Consider the following 20,482-nt stretch of genomic DNA (forward strand, 5'->3'; position numbering starts at 1 on the left):
AATATGTTTCAGAAATAACAAGAGGAGCGTACTTGAAGCATTTTTTAAGTGTATTCATAATTCATATACATATTGACAGGTTTCTAATACGGCATGGTTTTGATAGTGTAACTGTCGTCTTCTCAGCTTGACTTTTTTTTTTTTTTTACAAGAATAACAATAAAAAATGATAAAGACAACACCATGTACGACTCACTTTTAAATTTTATGGCAATGCATCTTTTGAATGGACTTCGCTGCGGTGTCACTGAAGAATGAAACCATTCAAAAGTACTTGGTAAGGCTTACTCCCAGCTGGCCAGTATAGCTGGCCAATCACAGCCGTTCACATGACACCCTCTTCACAGTTTTCATCACTGTCCGAGGGACTGACACTTGTCAGTCAAACGTAGCTTCCTATGTAGAACATGCGCACTTGTGCACCCAGTACACAGTTCCACACCGGTGAAAACGCTTCAGTGTCCTGTCATCTTCAGCACGGTAAAAGATGGCCGACACGCATTTGTCCATAGTGTTGTCTGCTCCTCTTACAAGTCTCTGTCGACAAGTCTCTGTCCTTCTCTCTGCACATTACGAACATTTGTACTTGAAAAATAAGATTGTGTCCATCTGATTTTTCATGAATACTATCTGTACCGTAAAAACCCCAGTGATGAAAAATAAGAACACTTTTCAAAAGGACCAAAATGGAATCAAAGACCCAGATATCGGCATTTTTCAGTTTCTCACACACACGCTCACTCACTCCTCATTCATACACGTGACTTTTGAAAGGCAACAGATGTCCGTTCTCCAAGGCAATAAAGTCTTTGTGGCAAACTCGACCCTGACATTCCAGACAACAATCACTCTGGCTCCTCCCTCTCCAGGAATGGGAAAAATTTTTTTATAAAATAAATCCATGTGAAAAAATTCATGTGTTGACTGAATATAAAGTGATATACATCCATTTCATTTTTATGAGTAAATAATGATGAGGATACAAAATAATAATAAGGACTACAATAATAATTGTGATCATCCTAATATAAGATAAGATACTACTTGTGAGAGGATACAAAATTCTCTCCTTTTCATTTCTGGGTTCGTCTCCCAACTTGCTCTCAATACGCCTCTTCAAAGCAATTATAAGAAACCCAGAAATAAAATTAAATGATGATAAACAAGAGTTAAACACTTTGTCTGAGGAAAAATCAAAGTAAGCCTAGAGAGGAAGTTTGTTTCTTTTGTTCTTTACAGAAAAGTTCCTTTAGCTCCTCCATCTGTCTTGACGTCTCATTTTATTCCACTTTTGTAGTTTTTTTTTTTCTGTTGTTGTTTTTTTTTCTTGTAGCTCCGATCCTCTATGTTGCATGTCCATGTTTTTTTTTCTTTTTCGGCTTTTAAATTAAGAGAAAAAACGGTTTCTTTTCTCCATTGTCTTAAATGTAAATAATGCTGATTCCCATTGAGAAATTGTACATTCCCTTTTGTTGTTCTCTGTCACAGATGTCAGTCAAGTCCTTTCACATTTGGGGCTGCCTTATAAACAAGTCTCATTTCTCAGTCTTCTATTGGCCAAACTCACCTAGGAAAGGGAACACACACACACACACACACACACACACACAAAATTAGGTTAGCATCATCACCACCAAGGCTTACGCATTTTGACTTTCGTATGAACTGCTTTCACACATTGCACAATTTCTTTAAAAGATTGCTCTGTGAGAAGTCTTTTAGAATTAGACTAATAAGCAGACAATCACTGTTTCTGTTATTATTACCAAACACCCCTGTGAGCTGGCCAAGAAGTCATTTAGTTTTTCTAATTCAATGAATTTGACATGGAAAAAAAATTTCAATAGCAAATTGTTAACTGTTTTTACTATGTATTTACTCTGCTGTGTCACTGGTTATGGTCAGGAATAGATGTGTGCAAAACATGATGAAGTAAAGCGGAAAAAAAGTAGCTAAATCCTTAGCATACCGTCATCATTCTGCTGTAATCTTTAAAGAGGTGGTATTGTGCTAATTTTCAGGTTCAAAATCTTATATAGGGTTTCAACAGGTTTACATGGTTTAATTGTCAAAAACACCATATTTCTTTTCATACTGCACATTGCTGCAGCTCCTCTTTTCACCCTGTGTGTTGAAGGCTCCGATTGAGCCACCGGGTGAGGCATCTCAATTCTATTAGATCTTTGTTGGGAGTTGCACATGTGCAGTTCCTAGTTAAGGACTACTAGCCAATCAGAAGCAGAGAAGGGCGGGCCAGCGAGAAGCCCGTAAACAGCCTTGTTTCAGCAACATGGACTGGAGCAAGAGTTTCAGAGTGGTGAGTTATTCATCTGTAACAAAAGTATCTTTCATCCATAAAGTTTTAACTGAGCTCTGTCTCTACATCACAGTTACAACTTTATGTCCATTGACTGCCTGGAGGGTAGCTAGTGTTTGGATGGAGAGGAAGGTTTCTGCAGCCGTACCGTTTTTAGTGGGATCGACCGAAAGGTTTTTTTCCGGGCTGATCCCGATACCGATTATTAGTCACCAACTAGACCGATGACCAATATGTGGAACCGATTTGCTGTAAAAGTTTTAATCTTGGTGTCAGAATTTAGAATAACACAAACTTAAAAACAAAACTTTGTTAAAAATAACAAGACTAAAGTTAATTGTCATGTTTAATCTTTATAAATAGATAATTACATGAACAAGAGATGTATCCCAGAGATGGACTTGTTAACTATGAGTAATAAATAATCATAAACTTTGTCTTTACCTGCTGCCATTTATATTGTATTTATTTTATATTATATATATATTTATTGATTGACTATTTATTGGTTCTGTTCTTTATCTATACTCTTATTGGTTTTTCATTACAAAATAATTGCCTTTTAAAAATATATTATTTGAAAAAGAATAAATTCAGAACAGTAATCAAATTTAATATTTTATTATAACTAACTGTGTTCAGAGCAACAACAAAAGTAAAGTTTACATCAGCAAAGTAACAATATGAAATCAGTATCTCACTGGAAACAAATGTAACATGGAAATAAACTAGGCTATATTCCTGACATCAAAATACTGAGTCAAGTTTAAAAACAGAGCCCAGGCAGTCCCCATTCATTTCACCCTCATGTTCTCCCTCTGCTGCTGCTGGTAGAGAGGAGCTGGTTTCTCTCAACAAGCAGCTGAGTTTGCAAGGATTTGCTAAATTTTAAGGTACGTAGCATCTCAGCTAAACAGGCTACAGACAGAGAGGTTTAGCTTGTTTATAACAAACAAACTATTAGCCGAGCTAGCACGTGTGCTTGTGTAAAACTAAAACACAGCTGCAGTGGATGAGACAGAGCGGATTAAAATATCGCTTTGTACACGTTCCTACTTGTTATACTGATGCAGTATCAGCCTTTTACTGGTACTAGTATTGCCGTTTTTGCTGCACTTACTTACAGTAACAACCGTAATTATGGTCACTTTGTGTATGATCTCCGCTAACTAGCTAACTAGCTCCGCTCGGTGTGTGCATGCGGAGCTCTGCTGAGAGAGGAGGGGAGGAGCTGCAGCGTGGTGGCTCGCTCGTTCTATTGGCTACTTCTGCACAATAGTCAGTGTTGATAGGCTAATACTCGTGACTTGAAACCAATCAGCTAGTACTCTGGGTGGGACATTGCTCCAGCCCACAGAGTGGTGAGTACAGACTGAGAGAAGCGGCTGCATCAGAGCCAAAGGAGCGTTTTCTTTATTAATTAATTATATCGGCTATCTGTTTTTAAAATGACCGATGCAGATTATTGGAAAAATGTTGAATATCGGCGCTGATAATCAGCCAGACCGATTCTTGGTCGACCCCTATTTTTGAGGGCGTGTCAGATTAGCCGCTTGGCAAGCATTATATGAGGCGCATTTAGCTTTTATCCCTGTGTCATCACAGGGATGAAAGGGAAGCGGCTGGACTACAAACGAGCTGTTTTCAAGCAGTTCAAAGCAAAGAGTTTTCTGTGGGAGATGGGAACTCCCTTTGGGTGGACTTTGGGCTTTTTCACTTTGCAAACCTATTAAACGCACAAAAAAGGTACATAACTAAAAAAAGAAGAGCGGAAAATCCAAAAAGCAGAATACCACCTCTTTAAAGAGAAAGCAAAGAGACGAAAGATATGGCGTGGTATGTCGTTTATTTCCACGAGGACAGAATGGATTGAAAGTGTGGGGGAGACAGTGACAGAGAGTGGCAGGCAAGAGTACAGACACTAAAGTGAGGTGAGGAGGAGTGAGAGAGTGGGAGTATAAGATTCAGCCAACAAAAGGTATGACGTAGCTGTTGTGTTGCTGCGTGACATTAGATTGTCTAAAGAGAAAAGGTATAAACAGCCCTGAGGCAACAAATTAGTATCCATTTACTGAAGGTCCATTAATAAGAAACCAGTCTCCCACCAAATAATGAAAAACTGTGTTGCCGTGATTGAACCTATTTGATGGTGAGATGGGGTTACACCAGACAGGTGGCAGCAGAACAGCATTACCTTAAAGGCTAACATCCAGTTAGGGAGGTTGTGTTTTCCAGTGTGTATGATTTTATATGGATGCACTATTCTGGCACACTAGGTCACACTTTGAAAAGCATATCCATTTCAACTTATGAAAGAAAAAAATAATAATAAAAATAAACATTTATTGGATGGGGGCACGATCTGTAAAGATGGACAGCCAAATCATTTGTATGTCCACAGCACTGAACAACGTTATAAAATAATGTCTTAATGAGAACATCCTGAATGATCTGACTATGACACATTTTGAAACGCGCGCCCGCGCGCACACACACACAGTCTAAACTTACAGCTCCCAGACTCCTGTGTCTCTTCATCGTCCCCGTTTCTCTCAGCCTCTCTCTGACTGCTCCAGGTAAACTGACTTGGCTGGTCGGATGCTCTGGGTAAACTGAGTGAAGAAGGGAAGAGGAGCGGAGACAGAGACAAAGAAAGACAGAAAGAAAATTGTTGGGTTTAGAGAAAGAATTTGAAAGAAATTAAGCGGAAGTAACTAATTAATTAATAATTAAGGTCAGTAATTGGAGTGTGAGGAACTACAGTGGCAAAGGAAAAAGAGACAGGACATTCACAGAATCACACAAAATGAAATTTCCCCAGAAAAGGTATGAAAACCAACCTCTCATTCTTTACCTTGTGCTTCGGACACCGCAGTGAGAAGTTATCTTCGTTCAGAGAGCAATCTAAAAGGGGGGACAGAAAATATCAGTACTGTGCTAACAGTAAAAAAAACATTTGTGTTTTACAACAGGTTAGTCTGCTATTTTAAACAGGCATAAATATCCATTATTGGGAAACAGTATTTTGCGTTAAGCCACTTTTTACACTGCTTCTGTATTTATATAATCCACTCACCTGCTTCAATAGCGCACAGGTAGTGGTAGCGAAGTGTACAGCCTTTACTGTAGCAGCCCAGGGTTGAGCCAACCATCTCACAGTATGAGCAGCTCTGAGCATAGACAGACAGAATGCCAAATAATAAATCAATACATCTCAAAACTGTACTGGACAGTGAAGAACAGCTGAGGACCTAGCAAAATGATAAAAATCAATAAACACATAACACGATTAATAATATACATTAATTCATAACTTATGAACCACTGACAGTCACAACCATAAATAACAAGTTATAATCCTGAAATATACCAAAACAAAACAGGTCGAATAGATACAGAGGACACTCACTGTTTCTCTGGCACCATCTAGTGCCTCCTGCAGGCCATACAGTCTCCCACTGACAAGGTACACTCCACTGGTCCACACTATACATCCTTCGTGGACCCACAGCTCCTCTGGGTCCATGGGCATCTGAGGCAGCTGGGCGAGTTGCGCCAAGGGTCCCAGGGAGTCCAGGGCCGGCGGAGGGGGCTGGAAGGGCAGGGACGCCTTACTGTTGGATGGCACCATTCTGGGGGAATCCTCACTAGATTTGTGCCTCCTTTTAAAGCGGGGATGCGAGGTCAGCTTTCTGTGTTGAGGTCGTTGTTGAGCTTCGTCTGGTGGATGCTGCAGCTGTTGCTGTTTTTGCGTCTGTTGCTGGTCAATCTCAAGGTCTGGCTCTCTCTTAAGCTCAGGGATAGGTCGGATATCTAGATTCATGTCCCAGGTTATTGATGTTGTTTTACTGGTGGTGGCGGAGGGGGAGGAGGAGGCGGTGTTACTGTGCTTGCCAGACACATGCATCATCATTTCCTCTCTACCATCTATGGGAGCATTTCTGACTGTAGCAACACGAGTGGCTGGGTTTGACTCTAGGCTGATGGCAGAGTCACTCTCAGTTGAGGGCTTGGTAAACTGAGCATCTTGTGTTTGTGTGTCTTGGATAGTGCTCAAAGCACTCGAGCTTATGTCTGAATTGGGTCCTGTTTTGTTTGGGCCTGTGGTTGCTTGACATTGTCTGACCTGTGGTGGGTTCTTGGGGAGCTTTGCAGCATATTCAGCTGGATAGAAAGGTCCATAGAGATCTCCAAGGTGTTTGTAATTTGCCCATTTCTGACACAGGCAGCAAAGCAGGCGGCCAGAGTGATTAGTCTCTGTAATCACGGGGCCTGAAACAACATAGCCAGATGAAGGAAGTGCTTTTCCTGACTGAAGTGTAGTTTCCACCTCATCTGTCTCCCTTTTCTCTGATTCTCTGTCTCTCCTAGATAACTGGGAGGAAAGAGCTGAAGTCAGGAGAGAATCAATTCCACTCCCGCATGCCTTCCCTCCGACTGCACCACGCTCTCCTTTCATCTTGTCTTCCTCGGCATTTACAATGGTGCACACAGCCCCGATCTCTGGTATTTTGTTCTCTACATGTATGTGTGGAACAAATGGGCCCTTTCTATTTGGGTCCACAAAAACTCTATTTGTACCGAGGCTCCCTCCTGCCCCTAAAGGTGTATCTGGGTCATCTTTGGGCACTGATGCTGTTGACGTCGCCGCTGCTCCTCTCCTTCTCCTCCTCTGACGTCCTCTCGCTTCTAGTGGCTCATCTTCATCCTTCACACCTCTGCGTCTCCTTCGCACAGGTTTGACCTCAAGTTCTGGCTGTGTGTCCTCACTCTCAACATCCACTTTCACTACCTGGGTTAAAATGGGTGGGGCCAGCGGGGGAGTGTTATTATTGTCTATCAGAGGCGGTGCTGCAGGGGCTGGAGTGCTGCAGGTAGTCTGCACTGTTGCTGGGGTTGTGGCAGCAGCTGTAATTGGAGTGGGTGGAGGTGCTGGAAGAGCACTCGGTGTTGCGCTCTGAGCCTGGACTTGAGACGGGCCCTGCGCCTGTGTTTGGGCGGGGTTTTGGGCCCGTTTCTGTTTATTCACACTCCCTACGGGCCTGCCCTTCTTCTTGCCAGATGGGAAATAGCCTTTAGGCACAATATTCTCTGGTGGCTTAGAATCTTGTGGTGACAGACTGGACCTACCAGAGGACATCTGATGTTGTCTATTCAGCATGTGTCCTTGAGCCTGGCTATGGTGGGGTGGGGTGGTTCCATAGTAGTCACTGCCAGGATAATCATCAAATCCAATGCCAGATTCTTGAAGTTTCTGTCTAAGAAGATTAGCAGCAGACTGCTCTCCTCTTCTTGTCTCAAGCTGCTGGTAAGTGTTAGTGAAATGTTGAATGTCGGACAGGGCAGATGAAGATGGAGGTGGGGAACCCTGGACTGGGCGTGGAAGAGGTGGAGGAGGGGGTAATGGTCCGAGCAAAGCGAAATCCTCCTTGTCACCAGATGCTGATGCTACAGTGGCTCCTAATCCAAAGTCAAAATCTTGTTGTTTAAGGGCTTGGGACGTCTGATGAGGATCACATGGGTAGGCAGACGGAGGTAAAGGCCCAGTCTCATCAACTACTCTGAAGGGAATCATGTCATTTAATGAGTGACTTTCATCCATGTAACTATCATCCCCTCCTGCTACCCTAGGGAAATGTGCCAAGTCTTGGTCCTGTGAATCATTAAACTGTGGTATTTCTGAGTGAGAGAAGCCTGGGTAATGATTTGACTCATCATCAGCATGGCCTGCTGGCTTTTTAATATTTGGTGTGATTTTCTGCACTATCGCCTCCAGTTTCAAGCCGCGTCCTTTCCTGGGAGGCAAAACCTTGGTATTACCACTTGATGGAGACAGAGGTTGTGAATAGGTATTCTCTCCGAGCAGAGGGGAAGAGAGCCTAGGACATGGGATATCTGAACTTGATGAGTCATCTTCATTGTGATGGCTAGACTCAGACTGAGCCCCAGGGGAGTGATGTGAATTTGTGGCAGCCCTCTGCTGAGACGCATCCTGGAGTTGCCTTTTGGCGGGAATCGGAGAGATAAAAGAACGGACTCTCCTTCGCAACATCAGCGGATTTGTGTCTCCAGAACCCCCAGCTTTTGCCTGACGCTGCACCTGTGGCTGAGTGGAGTTCATGTCAGCAGAAGGCTTAGTGCAGCTGGATTGAGGGGGTGGGCAGGGATGTTTGGCTTCCTCTGAAACTCTTCTGGAGACCTCAGGTTCGGCAGCATTTTGGACATGAGTCATTTGTGGAGCAACAGGAGTGGGAGGAGGGAGAGGAGCAGGTGGTTGTGTTCTGTAGTAGGAGTCTCCCTCGATCATTCTAGCGCCTTCTCTAACAGGGTGTGTTGACTCCCACATTTTCAAATCAAAGTAAGCACTTTGATGATGGAGTGAAGTTTTGGTTGCGTGTTGTTCACTGGGCATGTCAGTCATCCTCTGTCTCTGTTCTGATTGGCTGCCCTTATGTCTTCCTGGAGAAGAACCAGGCTGCATCATCATCTCCTTTGATGGCCTGTTCATTGCTTTTACCCAGTCATTCATGTCATGGGGGTGATGAGGGGGGGCACGAGGATGAGGATACATCTGAAGCGTATTTGTGGGTTGAGTTTGGGGGGATAAATTGTGGTATGGATGGTGGGAGGGAAAATGGGGGTTACTGCGTGGCATCATATTCCCTTCTCTTGTATCTCCATATCGATATCCAGGAAAAGTGCTGCCACTGCCAGTTGATAGATCAACCCCATGAAGATAGGATTGATGCCTTGTAGGTGAAGATAAAGGATTAGTGCTCATAGGATGAGAAGGCAAGGGGGTTATATCAATGTTACCTCTCCTATATGGGTCAGCATTCATTACAACAGATGAGTGAACAGACTTGGAATGATAATCCATATCAGTCTCATTAGCTCCACCACTGCCATGATGATCAGTTTGTAAATGTGCAGTGTCTGGGCCAGCCTCTTTTGATGGTGTTTCCATTTTTACCACTTGTTTCTGTCCTGTATGCTTTTTACTCAGATCATTAGCTGCTGCTGGAGAGGAAAATGGCTGTTGAATCACAGAGGCTCCGCTCTGACTTTTCTCCCGCTCTCTCTCTCTGTCACTTTCCCTGTCCCTCTCTGGTGTGCTGCGTCGGTTTGGCGACACATCACAGATGACAGACCGCCGCTCTGATGGGGTTAATATGGAGCCTGATGATTTTTGAGACTCCGTTTGACCAATGCTGCCTGTTAGTGGCTCTGGTTCTAGCAAAAGGAGCTCCTGCACAGCAGAGGATTGACTTGATACACTAGATAATGCTTTTCTCTGCGGAAGAGAATAGTCAGCTAAGTTTATATGTTTCGGTGGGGGTTGCTGAGACTCTGTAGCCTGTGGTAAATTACTCTGGGACACACCCACTTCAGTTTTTTCAGCATTTTGCAATTTCTTAGTGTTGGACCCTTCTGACTTCACTGAGGACTGAGGATCTGTAGTAAAATCAGGATCACTTCTGTGCCTCTGGTTTGGATGTAGGGGCTTTCCAGAGCTACCCATTTGGGCAGAATGAGCCAAACCCTCAGTTACTCCACTTTGCATCCTCATACTTTCAGTCATGCTGTACGGGTGTCTGGTTTGAAGCTGTTGTTGAACTTGGAGATGGGCAGGGAATGCCTGCTCTGGTCTGCCATAGCGTCTATCTAAATTGTAACCTTGAAGAACCTCTTGTAAAAGGCTTGGAAATTGCTGCATTTGAGAATTATCCTCATGACCTTTAGCTGCTGCTCCTTGCCCTCTCTTCACCAAAGCCTCTGCTACAGAACCAGCATCTTTTGGATGCACAGGGCCATAACCAGTTTGTGATGGTTGGTACCCCAAGTATCTTGAATTTGATTCCATCACACCTGCCGGGCCAGCCCTCCCTCTGTTCTTCATTGACAAATCTGAGCCATATGTTGATTCTGGGTGGCCATATTTATGTGGTCCAGACTGGGGAGGATTTTGAGACCTTCCAAAATTTGATTTCTGGTGAAGGGAGGAATATAGACTGAGATCTATACCTTCCTCCCCATTATGACTGCTTGATTCTTTTAAGTAAGACTGTTTCTCTTCTATACAGTTGTCTTGGGGATGCTTGCTCTTTTCAGTGTGACTTCCCTCAGACCGAGTTGAAACAATCACACCAACTGTACTGGCACTCTGTTGGTCCTCAGATGTGTGCTTATCTTCCCTCTCATTATTGTGTAATCTGGATGCAGTGTGCAACCTATTTTCTTTGTCCTGACCATTTTGTGTCTTGACTTCGCCATCTCGTTGCGTTTGTTTACTGACTTTCTCTGTTTTCTCAACGACACCTTCACTTTCATTTTTGATGACTTCGTTTTTTATTTCTGTTGTCTTCCTATGCCCACCTCTATGGTCATTATATTTTAAACCAGGCTCTGAAACACAATTTGGCAATGGATGAGGAATACTGGAGGAGGTGGACAAGGGGGATGAGGAAATAAGAGGTGTTGAATGTGAAGTTGGGCCAGTTTCTGATGATTGACATCCAAAGGATGGAGATGATGATGAAGAGGGGACATGAGCCACACTTGCTTTTGTTTCAGAAACAATTGGTTCTTTTGATGGTGGGTCAGAGGTGACTGTTTTAACATTTGATGCTTGTCCACTCTGTGTTTGACTCTGAGACGGAGGGTGATAGCCAGTTGTTTCAGATCCGCTGCTTGCACCACTCATCTGCCTCACCCTCCCATGTTCCCCCTCAGAAACCTGCTCCTCACGCTCCACCTTGGTGGAGGAGTCTTCATCAGGACCAACATCTAAGCTGGCACCATCAGCAATTGCCAATGCACTTCCATCTTTAACTGTACTAGTACTTGAGGCTGCACTTGCATTTCGACTCCTTGGTTGTGATGGGGGAACACCATGTGTTGCCTGCTGCATCTGCCCCCCATCTTTCCCCTTCTTCTGTGAAAGCACTGTGTCAGTAAGGAGCATGTGCTGAACTGTGTTTGGTAAATTGGCTACTTGTGAGCTCAAGGCATTGAGACTATTCAGGCCAGCATCCTGCATTTTGTCAAGTGGAGAAGATGAATACACAGAGGACCCTTCCTCTCGAGATCCAATCCCTGTGCCTAGATGCATTTTGTTGCGGCCTGTTGGAGGAACACTGCTCCCTCCAACTGCACTCATGCTGTGAGCTTTATGACTGCCACTGCTACCACAACTACTGATGCTGCTATTTGAGTTGGGAGTGGGACTTAACTGAGGCATGGTCTGCAGTAATCTACCCTGACCATGGCTGCTACGGGGGTTTGATGTAGGAGGATGTGAAGGACCATGACCTGAGGGGTTTCCATGTGCCTCTGAGACACCCATCAAAGGAGAAGGAGATGAGCTACAACTGGGGGAATGCATTGCAGAGGCAGCTGGAGAGGGGTTGGATACTGGGCTAAAGTTTTGGTTAATTTGGGTTTGTTGAGCATTGGGATGCATTGGGGATTTGGCTATTTCTTGTGATGCTGCTTGAGGTATACTGGGATTGGAGGCTTGGTGATGTTTAGCATATACGGAGCCTGGAGAGGAGCCCTGGTGTTGCATCTTGAGAGAGTTGTCATAACCTACTCCTAAATTGTGCTGCGAGTTGCGGTGCTGTAGTGTGGCTTGCTTGTGAAGTGAATGTGTCTGTGGGGAATATCCAGGATAATTTGAAGCATGGTAACTCTGTTGAACATTCTCCATTGGCCCCACATTGTTAGCAGCAACTGAACTGGAGACTGAGTTTGAACTGGAGTTGACACTGGGAGAACTGTTGACTTTGGGCTCGAACCCAGTGCTAGCAGCCCCATCGAGATATCTCTGTGGAGGGGGGCTGTACATTCCTGATGACCCTGTGGATGTCCCGCCCTGTGGGGAGTAGTGTGGGTACTGAGGGGTCATTCTGTGCCCAGAGTGTGGATAGCTCCTATGCTGCTGTCCATGGTGGACAGCTGGGAAGGTTTGCCCATGCTGGCGGTGCTGCATCTGAGAACCTGGCACCGACTGCATTGCAGGGTTCTGACTCATACTGTACTGGTGAGAAGGAGAGAACACTCCAGAACCAGCACCTCCTCCTGAACCAGCACTGGAGCCATATTCTACTGGATATGGTGACATCAGGCCAGATGATGGTGCAGAGCCAGATCCAGCATGCCGGTACTGGTGAGGTATATGTCCATCAATATTTGGGTACCCAAAACCTGTCCCATAAGCCATGCCCCCCCTTCTGTGCCTGTCCTTTCCACCCATTGAAAAATAATAATCCATGACGTCCTTCCTGTAAGGGTTGTTAGTGTTGCCACTGTGAATGTTACCCTGTGTTGGTGGTGGCTCCACAGCTCCTCTGTTTCTAGCACTGTAAGCAAGCATGTGGCTTGCTTGACCTGGGTGGTGATGGCCTCTGTGCAGGCTCTGCTGTTGCATCCCTGCATAATCATCTGTCATCCTTGGGGAGATCTGGGGGTCTGCTGGCTGAGGGGGATACAGAGGTCCCCCTCCACCCCTCCCACTGAACCCCGGAGGTAGAGAGGGGGGAGCCGGACTGTTAGAAAAATTCTGCATTGTTTTTCCAAGTTTGGATTAAAAACGGAATATCTGTCAGTGTCTATCCCAGGGAATGCTTCTTATCAGAAACGGGAAGGCTTATGGCAGTAACCATAAATGACAAAGAGAGTCTATGGCCTGGCAGTAAAACAAGAAAATGCTTTCAAAATCCACCAAAGAGTCCACGCTGAGGAATATACATCACAGATGTTATCACTTTTTGTAGCAGAAAGTTGGTAGGGAGGTGTTCCTATCAATATATGAAAAGGCCAAATGGTAAAAATCTTACTTCTTCAATGTGATGATGGTATGGTTATTTTCACTTTTTAAAAAAAGGTTCACTTAACAGATGGGGCTTAAAAAATTGAATTTTCAAAGAAAAAAGATATGTAGTGAAGCAGGTTTCTTCTGCATAAAAATACAAGACTAAAAAGTGTGCAGTAATTCCCATGAAGCTGAAGCAGTTTGGCACTGAGCAGGCAATATCATGGACAACTGACAGACACCACTATGTGAGATGTTCAACCTCAAATGTCTTTTCGTGTATACACTCTGGTATATTAACAGCTCAAGGAAACAGAGCTATGTTAGGATTAAATTGTATTTTGATCCAATAGCATCTTGTGCCCAAAAAGAAAAAAAATCTCAATAAAATCATTGAGACTGTGTTCCGTCGCAACAATCCTTCAGTTCGTCAATATGTGTAAGTTTGCTGGAACCTGACTCACACTTGTGTGAGACAAAAACTGCAGTAACTTTATTCAAGAGGTCTGAATACAGACCATCACTAAACACTCCCAGAGGCGAACACTCCATTGATATTCTCTTCAGCTCTTGAATGCAGAGTGTAATACTTTTTGAGATGTTCTTTTTTTTGGTCATTCCCTTTCAAATACTGTTGTCTTTTCTTTTTTACTTTTTTTCTACTGCATGCATTCACTCTGACTGTAGAAGTCTTTGGTCCCTATTTAGTAACTGTTCTTTTCTTGACTCTGTGTTCAGATTCTTCTTGGTGCTCCCCTGTATCTTCAGCATGTAGTTGTCTTATCTTACCTGTTTTTTTCTGTCAACCATCATTTCATTCTACCTAGTTCCATGGCAACAATTTTCCAAAAGGAGGGTAATCCATTTATTCCACTTCAAGTTCAGTCAATTCAAGCTCCCGTTTTCTGTTTCTCTTCAGTATTTCCATGCAGATAAGTTCATTTTCCGAGAGTTGCTGACCAGAAGCCTTCACAACTCTGCAAATGCAAAAGATGAATCAAAACAGTTAGCAGGCAAAAATAAAAGGTACCATTTATTTACAATACTTGGTGCTAAAGCTCTGTTGTTATAAAGAGAAATACACTGTGGTGCACACAATCATACTAAAAAGCAATTTGGGCCTAGTTCAATATCGTTTATTTTTTTTATTATTTTAACACTAATTTACTACAAACTTTACAAAAATTTATAAAATTAGTTTTGAGCCTTTGTTTAGGTCGTCTGTAACTCTGATCACCAAAATTGCTGTGGATTGCTGTGGTGAGGCTGTGTTCATTGACAAAGAAAACCTCAGTGCTGATCTAGGATCACATAATACAGATCACATCAGCATTCACCACAAGTGGATTTATTTTTAGTGGTCCATCACAAATAAGATTCACCAAACAAACAATAATGTTGGTTCCTTGTTCCATACACTATCCATTCACCTCCTTACTTCACTACTTAAAAGGCTTGCTGGCCTCACTCCTATTTTAATATGCACCATGAGTACAGCCTTTACTGTAGCTGGAGCTTTAACAATACATTCCTAAGCTGTCTCTTCTGACTGATACCAAACAGGGTTGCTGAAGAGAAAAGTGGGTTAGCGACGGCATGCAATTAAGACAATAAAGTCACAAACACAACTTCACATGTAAACAAACAACCTCGTGGAGCCAAGACAGAAGCAGTCCATCTCACACCTCTTTAAAAGCAGACTAAAGACCTTTAGTGCATTAACTTGTTTCAATGGGCTTTAATTATTATGGGTGATAATTAAAGGGATGACGCCACCTTTATGGGGTCAACACCCATAATGGCCATGCCTGACACAATCCTCTGTTGTCTCCCTAAGATACACTGTAAAATGATTAATAGCCATAACACAACTTTGGGTGACTTTTGTTGCAGTCACTTACTCTGAGCCACACAATAGTAAGTCCTCCCTGTTTATGATTATACCTACTGGTATAACTGGTGTGTTTTGTCTGTCAATCTTGTCATTAGTGTGAACCTATCTTCACTAATGTATTGTTGTTTATTTCAACTAATGAGCAGTTGATTTAAGAAATGTGGGGAAACACAGGACCAGGAGGGCAACAAAACAAACTGGTCATACTTTGTAAATCCAATAGAGTCAAACATACTGTACACAGGTCTATGTTCAAGTGTCACATTTAAGGGTCAAAGCTAGTGAGTGATGAAGTGCTAAATTGGTTAAGTTAGAGGGACACTATTGATCTCCACCCGCCAAGAGCCCATATCTTAATTACTAATTAATCACAGCAGCTTACTGTGCACGAGCAGGCAGCAGCATTCACAATACACAGAACAGTGCAGCATTAATAAAAACTATTGATTGATAAGAGGATACGCAATGGGTTTTTTTTTTTTTTTTTTTACAGACAATGATCAAACGCCAGCTCGGTTACATTTTGATGGTTCGTCGTCAACACAACACTGGCTTTTTTAACATAGCCTTAGTAGCTACATTAGCCAATAGCAAAGTATACGCATTACAATTAGCCTTGCATTGCTGCCTCTTTTAGCACTGTATGGTTAGCGTTAGCTAAAATACCTCACATAACTCCAAATTAAATATGCGAGCTAGCCGCATATGTTTAGAGCTAGCTAAGCTACAAACCACTAGTTAGCATCGTAGCAAGCTAGCTAATTTGCGTTTATTACATTATCCCAAGCATTTGAGAACGTGCATTACACGATAGTTATATCTGGCTAAAGGCACGGGGCAGCCAAGCAGCGTTTAGCTACACAAGAGAGGTGATTAGGTGCAGATGTGTCCCCCTCAGAAATGCAGTGGGGCTCTGAGTAAATGGGTTAGCTAGCATAAATAACGTATACTGGCAAGAGACCTGATGTGGGCACTGCATCAGAAAATTATCATCACGCAGCCTGACATTTTCCTAGAATAAACACAGCTAACGTTTGCCAGGGACAGGCAAGTCAGTCAGGAGACAGGCTAGCTAACATACTCTTAATGCATACCTGAAAACGTAGCAATACAAGGCCCCTCGAAGACTGAAAGGCTGTTTTGTGACAATCCCGCTGCTGTGGCAGGAAACCCCAGTCTAGAGTCGACTGCTCCGCCGCTTTTCCCTCACCCTTTTGAGTCCAGACAACCCCGACCAGCGGCGGCGAAGTCGGGGGGCCCGTCACGACACTCAGATCCCGGGCCTTTCTTTCGATTTCCCCTATTTTCTTTTGTCCTCACCTCCAAAAATGATGAGAGCAGAGCACAATCGGGGTGCCTGTAGGTCCCGTAACCAGTGAGGTCCATACACCCCCGCCCCCTCCCCTCTTGTTCTCTCGCCTCTCTCTCTCTCTCTCTCCCTCTTTCACACACCGCTTAGGTGATTCCACCTATCTCGAACTAAAATAAAACACATTGCCATCTCACAAGCCTCCACTAACACATGAAGATCTCAAACGTCAGTTTCCGTCACTAAATTGCATTTGCATGCCTTCATCAGTAGCTCGACCTATTCGTTTTCCTGTTAGACTACTGTTTTTTTCTTGCAACAGAAAGACCGCCTTGAAAATGCATACACACTCATATTCCTGCACCCCCTCCCTCATCTCTCTCCATCACATCCCTCCAACTCCCCTCCCTCTCTGAAGCTTTTGCAATTTCACTGCTTTTCACCTATTTCTTCCATAAAATCTGATATTATACTAATATTGCAAATGCAATTTTTGTACGTCTGGGCTTATCGTTTTATCACAGCTCCTTTGTTCTTATTTCATCTCAAGTGAAAATGAATTAGGGTAGCCTAATGAAGGCACCAGGGTACAAAGGCAATGTGGATAGGAGATGGGGTTGAATGGAAGGTTATGTCTGAAATGAATACATCAATAACAGATAAAAGACAATTTGTGAGCAAATAAGTATGCCTGCATTAGAGGAAGATTTCTGTGCGACGGATGAAGCTTGTTAAGTTCATTGTGGTCTCTTAATGCAGTACAGTGCAGCTTTCTTTTCACAAAGAAAAGCCACTTAAATCATTACAATGATATCTAGCTATTGGTTAATGTTTGACACGACACGCTCAGAACATCATCATGGCCAGAGCAACAATGGAGATGCTACTAACAGAATCCTATTCCCATTAAATTTATTGTGTTGTCTCTGCCTGAGCTTATCTGCTCTCACACAGGGCCAGTGAGTGCAGTGCAGACCCACTCACACTCTTCTACCATCATAATGATGTGCCCTATGCCCCCACATCCATGGTGCTGCACTTTTAATATACTGCTGTGTGTCATACATGCGCACGCACACACCCAGAGAGAGACACTCACCACGACGTACATACATACATACATACATACAAAGAAACCACACACAATCACAAAAATCCAACCTGAAATGTACAAATGCGCACAAATAGCAAACACATCCCTGTGCAGTCACTCACTTAACCTGTCAATCACAAGAGTAAAATCTCTCTGTTTCTAAACAACAGTTCAATACATTTCATTCCCTTGCAGATACACGTCTATTTCTATCATAGTTGCCATAGCAACTGCATCACAGAGCCTTAACTGTGGATAATTTTCAGGCTATGTATCCACGCTTGCTTTTTACATGTGCGATTTCATGCAGACTCTCTTGTTTGCTGGTACAAACCTTCACCCATGAATCACTTGCGAGCAGTTGTGTACTTGTATTGCCACTGAGTCGGGGTGAAAGAGCTGAGAGGCGAGATAAAGGGCATTGATACTCGGAGCCAGCAAGTCAGCCAGCCAGGCCTATCCAATCAACAGGAATGCCTGCTGGGATACACACAGACTCTCTCCATCATGGACAAGGTCACAAAATCTTCTACAGAGGAGTCATAAAGCACACAGTTGTAAAGAAAGCAACTAGTTTTGAACACACTTAATGCCGTCCACATTTGTGTTACACACACAGTCACACAGAACCATCCTCTCTCTTGTGTTGCGTTGCCAAAGTTCTGCAACTGCAAGTTCTAGTCTGTTCTGCCACCATAGGTACAGAGAAAGGAATCTGATGAACATTTCCTCTTTTCTCTATAGCAGGCCCTTTAAGCATATATATATATAATTAATATTTGGTCTGACCACCCTTTGCCTTCAAAACAGCATATATTCTTCTAGGTACACTTGCACAAAGTCAGGGATTTTGTAGGCACATCATCAGGTGTATGATTCAACAATTATACCAAACAGGTGTTAATGATCACCAATTCAATATGTAGGTTGAAACACAGTCATTAACAGGTTACTGTCAAAAGTCATACACGTTGGTAAGACTCAGCACAGCAACAAGATGCAAGGTGGTTATACGGCATCAACAAGGTCTCTCGCAGGCAGACATTTCAAGGCAGACAGGGGTTTCCAGATGTGCTATCCAAGCTGGGGCTGTATTTCTACAAATGGAGTTGGGGATTTGGTCAGAATCCCTCCTTGACCCGCATCTGATTGGCCCCATATTTATTCTGCAGCGTGACAACGACCCCAATCACACGGTGAAAGTCATTAAGAACTATCCTCAGCGTGAAGAAGAAGAAGGAGTCCTGGAAGTGACTGTGTGGCCCCCACAGAGCCCCGAGCTCAACATCATTGAGTCTGTCTGGGATTACCTGAAGAGAGAGAAGCAACTGGGGCTGATAAATCCACAGAAGGACTGAGGGTAGGTCTCCATCAACCTACCTGCCGAGTTCCTTAAAAAACTAAGTGCAAGTGTACCTAGAAGAACCGGGGCAGTTTTAAAGGCAAAGGGTCGTCACACCAAATATTGATTTGATTTTCTCCTGTTCACTCACTTTGTATTTTGTTAGTGATAAATATAATTTAGAATTATAATTAACATGTCTATATATATATGGTGTCTTCTTTACATTTGTCAATTTAAAATGATGATCAAATATGAGAACTTCAATTTTAATTGACAGTATTTTCATCATAGGAAATATCTCAAGGCTGGAAGGCATTGAAAATGTTTGATATTGTCACGACTTGTGTCCTCTCCAGCACTGTCTTTTCTCACGGGAATGGCTGAAATGTTTCAGATCCTTGAAAAAATATGAGAACTGAACAATGTGTTGACTACACAGTATATATGTAAGACCTTCACAATACAACCCAGCTAGGTAAAGTTGTGACTATATTACAAGAGAGCTGCTGAATGAGAAACGAACACAGGCATGCATTTTCCATTTTGACATCATCTACTTTGACAAGACATATGAGCAAATATCTGCACTCAGTAGCTTAAGCGAATATGTAAGCCCTCACACAAAAATGAAGTGCATTGCCCTTGAAATGCCAAAGCTAAACGAGGAAATTTTGCATCAGCGCAATCATTTACATAGAATAAATTTTGATGTGTTGAATGTGTCTTTTGGGTTTTCTACAGAGAGTCTTCAGTGTCCACTGCCCTGAGATGCAGGGAAGTTAGATGCCTCTCAAGCAAGTGAAAAGGAAACTAAAACTCAGCTGGAACATAGTTCTGTAACCTGAGTGCATGAAGAGAGGAACAGTGGATAAGTGCATGCACTGTGTGTGCACTGCACACCCTGAATACAATCCACTTGTAAGTGTAATTTTTATGTAAAGGTGTGAAGCTTTTGTTAGAAGGTTCTTTCTGCTAGTGATTATGCCTGTGGATATAATTACCAATAATGACTTCATTTTGAGTGCTGCTGCTTTGATAACATTTATAACAATCACTTTTCCATTCCACATACCTTTTTGTATTTATATGTATATGTGTATATGTATGTGCATGTGTGTAAATATTTTCTGGCAGTGTTCTGAGAATTTAATTGGCCTTGATTTTAACAGTAAAATAGGTGCTAAGATGACCATGTTCACTCAAAACAAAATACCAACCTGGACAACATTAGCATCCTGCTGCATCGAATTCATACAGCAACAATGACTGAAAAAGCAGCAGGGATTTGCAGTTTCCTTGGTGACCACATGGAGTCAGAGTCATACAACAAACATGCAGCTGCTCAGAAGCTGGCGTTGCATTACGGCAGGAGGCTGAATAAGATGAGAAATAGGCCTCATATTATTTTGTCTGAAATCCCAGTTCATCAGTGCCTTTGAAGTGTATGCTTCTAAACTTATGCTTTGGTACAATTTCACAGTCTTTGATCCTTTTTTCACCTGGAGATGTCCCACAATATCACAATTAGTGTCCCATGGACAGTAAGAATTGTATCAGAAGAATGGGCCCAGCTTTGATAATACGTGGTTGAAAACGTAATTTCCGAGGACAGAGAAATGAGATCTTGAATTTTGATTGCTACTAGGTGTGGTGCCCCTGTTACAATCTCAGTGAAACTCTTCTAAATCAAAGAGCATGATGCAGCCCATTT

General features: G+C 43.0%; 1 protein-coding gene across 2 annotated transcripts; it reads right to left on the minus strand.

The window, feature by feature from the left end:
* Positions 1-32: 32 nt before the first annotated feature.
* On the minus strand, positions 33-16,409 carry tcf20 (transcription factor 20). Of its 2 annotated transcripts, none has more exons than XM_046072726.1 (6): positions 16,119-16,409; positions 5,727-14,107; positions 5,394-5,487; positions 5,172-5,221; positions 4,829-4,929; positions 33-1,567 (listed from the first exon to the last, which is right to left on the minus strand). In XM_046072726.1, the coding sequence occupies exons 2-5, from the start codon at positions 12,882-12,884 to the stop codon at positions 4,870-4,872; spliced, it is 7,362 nt and encodes a 2,453-aa protein (XP_045928682.1). In that variant the 5' UTR covers positions 12,885-14,107; positions 16,119-16,409; the 3' UTR covers positions 33-1,567; positions 4,829-4,869. The 2 variants fall into 2 exon arrangements, with proteins under 2 accessions (XP_045928682.1, XP_045928678.1); XM_046072722.1 differs by having other exon boundaries at positions 5,158-5,221.
* Positions 16,410-20,482: the final 4,073 nt, after the last annotated feature.

The sequence above is a fragment of the Micropterus dolomieu genome, linkage group LG02 (assembly GCF_021292245.1).
Source record: "Micropterus dolomieu isolate WLL.071019.BEF.003 ecotype Adirondacks linkage group LG02, ASM2129224v1, whole genome shotgun sequence".
NCBI lineage: Eukaryota > Metazoa > Chordata > Actinopteri > Centrarchiformes > Centrarchidae > Micropterus > Micropterus dolomieu.